General features: G+C 50.8%; 1 protein-coding gene across 1 annotated transcript; it reads left to right on the top strand.

The window, feature by feature from the left end:
- Positions 1–314: 314 nt before the first annotated feature.
- On the top strand, positions 315–2,598 carry LOC100383865 (putative lectin-domain receptor-like protein kinase family protein). The gene has a single exon (NM_001176494.2). The coding sequence runs from the start codon at positions 354–356 to the stop codon at positions 2,400–2,402; it is 2,049 nt and encodes a 682-aa protein (NP_001169965.2). The 5' UTR covers positions 315–353; the 3' UTR covers positions 2,403–2,598.
- Positions 2,599–3,676: the final 1,078 nt, after the last annotated feature.

Raw genomic sequence — 3,676 nt, forward strand, 5'->3', positions numbered from 1 at the left:
GGATTACGTGCGAAAGAAGATGAAGGGATCATAAGCTTTGTGATCTAGAAAGTGATAGATTTCTAATGTCGTGACGACTCGATCGATTATGTGTTCATGTTGATTTTGTACGGTTTTCACTAAAAACGATTTCCATATAAACAAGCTGAAAAATAGAAGTTTAGCTGTCCGCAACAACTTTTGGTAGCCAACCAAAAAAAAAGTGAAACAAACATGCAATGATCTGCCGCCGAGGGATCCGCGAGGGAATCCCACATTCCCACTTCGAGTTGATTTCTCAAGCTTGGCCTTTCCATCTCATCCAATGTGATCATTGGCAGCCAATAGGTCCGATACCCTAGTCACGCGCCGCCATGCCTACGCCACGCGCCTCCCTGCTCACGCTCCTTCTCCTACTCGCCGTCCAGCTCCCTCCCGCCGCCGCCGCGTCCAAGCACCGCCACGCGTCAGAATCTGCCCCAGCACCACCAGCCTCCTACTTCCTCGTATCGTGGGCAAGCAACCTCACGTTACTGGGCTCCGCCTCTATCCAACCAGGCGCCACAGCGGTCGCGCTCACCACCCCGTCCCATGACGGCGTTGGCGCCGGGCGCGCCCTCTTCTCGGAGCCCGTCCGCCTCTTCGTCCCCTCCTCCTCCGCAGCCGCCTCCTTCTCTACCCGCTTCACCTTCCGCATCACGCCCGCGCCCACCTTCGGTGACGGCCTCGCCTTCCTCCTAACCTCTTCCCGGACTTTCCTCGGCGCCTCCAACGGGTTCCTCGGCCTCTTCCCGTCCTCCTCGGCCTCAGACGAGGGCGAGGCCGACCTCGGCGGCGTCACCACCGTAGCCATCGAGTTCGACACCCACCGCGACGTGGCGCTGCGTGACCCAGACGGCAACCACGTGGCGCTCGACGCGGGTTCCATATTCTCCGTCGCGTCGGCTAGCCCCGGCGTCGACCTTAGGGCAGGCGTACCCATCACCGCCTGGGTGGAGTACCGCGCCCGGCGCCGCCGCCTCAGCGTGTGGCTCTCGTACTCGCCGTTCCGCCGCCCAGAGAAGCCCGCCCTCTCCGCTGATGCCGACCTTTCCGGACTCATGCGCACATATATGTACGCCGGATTCTCGGCGTCCAATGGCAATGGCGCGGCGCTTCATGTCGTTGAACGGTGGACCTTCCGCACTTTCGGCCTTGCCAACTCATCCCGCGCGTCGCCACCATCTGAGCCCCCAACAGAACCCAGCAAGCCACTGCTGCCGCCCAACAAACCACAGCTGCTTACAGGAAACCACAAGCACCAACACCTAATCTACAAGGTGGTCGGCGGAGTCATTGGAGGCATAGTCTTGCTGGTATTTGCCATCGTCGCATCTGTTGTCTGGTTTTCCAAGCCAGTTCGTCGCCCAAGTGAAGAAGAAGAGCGTACAGTGACGAGCGAGGACAAACCTTATGGGACGATGTCTATGGAGGTGGTTCGGGCAGCCACAAAGGGCTTCGACAGTGGAAATGTGATTGGCATTGGTGGCTCTGGTGCCACTGTGTACGAGGGAGTGCTTCCGTCTGGCTCAAGAGTTGCTGTCAAACGGTTTCAGGCTATATGGCCGTGCACGAAATCATTTGTAAGTGAGCTTGCGGCCATGCTCAATTGCCCAAACCATCCCAATCTTGTGCGGCTTGCTGGGTGGTGCTGCAGTAAGGCTGAGCTCGTGCTTGTTTATGAGTTCATGCCCAATGGGAATCTTGACAGTGCGCTGCACACAATGGGCGGAGCAACACTTCCGTGGGAGGCACGGTTCAGGGCAGTGCTTGGTATGGCCTCAGCGCTTGAATATCTGCATGATGGGTGTGATCGCCGGATTCTGCATCGCGATGTCAAGTCATCGAATGTGCTACTGGATGGTGAGTTCAATGCCAGACTAGGCGATTTTGGACTTGCTCGTCTGGTGAGCCATGGTGGATTACCACTGACAACACAGCCAGCAGGCACACTTGGGTACCTTGCTCCAGAGTATGTGCATTCTGGTGTTGCAACAGAGCGCTCTGATGTGTACAGTTTTGGTGTGCTTGCTCTCGAGGTGGCCACTGGCCGGAGGCCAACAGAGAGGGGAATCTCTGTTGTTGACTGGGTGTGGGGTCTATGGGGTCGTCGGAGGCTTGTTGATGCTGCAGACCAGAGGCTTCAGGGCCGATTTGTTGCGGAGGAGATGCGGCGGGTTCTTCTTGTGGGCCTCTCGTGTGTGCATCCGGATTGTAGGAAGCGGCCAGGAATGAGAAGGGTAGTCAAGATGCTTGATGGGACTGCACCCTTGACAATGGTGCCTGATAAGAAGCCACCTGTTTTGCTCCAGACACAAGTAGATGAAGCTTCATCAATGAACTCAGTGGATACTGTCAATACAACGTTCTACAGTTGTCGCTGATCTTATTTGTTAATCGGTTGGCTAATAACCACATCCTGATTCATATGTTGATGGCTAATATACATACAATGTGGTGTTGATGCTCCAGTTTTCTTTTCTGAAACCTGAGTAGAAGGTAATTTCGGAGTTGTTCCACATTGTTCGGACATATCCTACTTGTTCACAAAAATCTGCATAAAGTATTGTTTCCTGGTTCAAAATGTGTTGAGGTGCTTTCTAATAACTTGGTTGACAGTTGCTTCAGTTACTCATATATGCCTTGATTTTTCCTGACAAATGATGGACGTCTATTCAGGTATTTGGACATTCCTGTCGCTGTGAAATATCACAACGGAGCACTAGATGCAACTGAACTGTCTTCCTATGTAGTTCTGATCATGTCATATAAAACTCGATTGGTCCTTTATATCATTACTTTCCTTTATGTTAACGTCGATCTTCGTGCCAATCACTGCAAGCTATACCGGCGACGGTGTTCTCTGTGGCAGCACGGACGGTTCGCGACCTACGGCAGGAGCTGAGTCTTTTCTGCACCAAGCTGAACAGTCCGCGTGTCCGTAGAGGCGTCGGTTTGTCAACAACACTTGAATCCGACCTCCCTGGAGGGATCCCATCAGAGAGTAGAGATCCTAGGTTTTGTCTTAGAATCGACAAGCCACCCAAGATGACTCCATATGACGTAGAGACGAAAAGAGGTAAAGATTAAGGTGAAGAAGACTAAATTACTGTCTACTCCTAGGGCAAAAGTAAAGGAACATAAGATATATTGATTTTGGTTCGATCGTCGGTCTGCGCAATCGACTGCACCCATTCATGTTGGGACTTGTTCTCAAATGCTATGAATTAAAAACAAGGCAACATAAAATGTTAAATATTAATGCCTTTCGTCCGCTGAAGTATTATCTCCCCAAGGATTTAATGAACTTCGGACGAAGACCACGAGCAGGATATTACGAGGTTTCACCTTAGTAATTAAACTTACAAAGTAATACAAAGTAATATAAAATATGAAACATTAAAGATTAATATATCAGAAATAAATGACATCATTCGCATACCTTATTATATGAATCTAAAATGTTAGAACATGATGTTTAGGTACATTTATACCTTTGCCTTGACAAATAATAATTCCCGAGTGATGCGTTTGCAATTACAGGAATGTGTGAACAGTAAAGGAATATTGTTCACTATTTATAGGCACAGGACACAGCCTGTGAGGAATTACAATCATGCCCCTCATAAAAGTTTACAACAATGACTCAGACCCTTAT

Source organism: Zea mays, chromosome 5, assembly GCF_902167145.1.
Source record: "Zea mays cultivar B73 chromosome 5, Zm-B73-REFERENCE-NAM-5.0, whole genome shotgun sequence".
Taxonomy (NCBI): Eukaryota; Viridiplantae; Streptophyta; class Magnoliopsida; order Poales; family Poaceae; genus Zea; species Zea mays.

Coding starts and splice junctions, on each gene's coding strand:
- LOC100383865 (NM_001176494.2), top strand. CDS start 354: ATGCCTACGCCACGCGCCTCCCTGCTCACGCTCCTTCTCCTACTCGCC.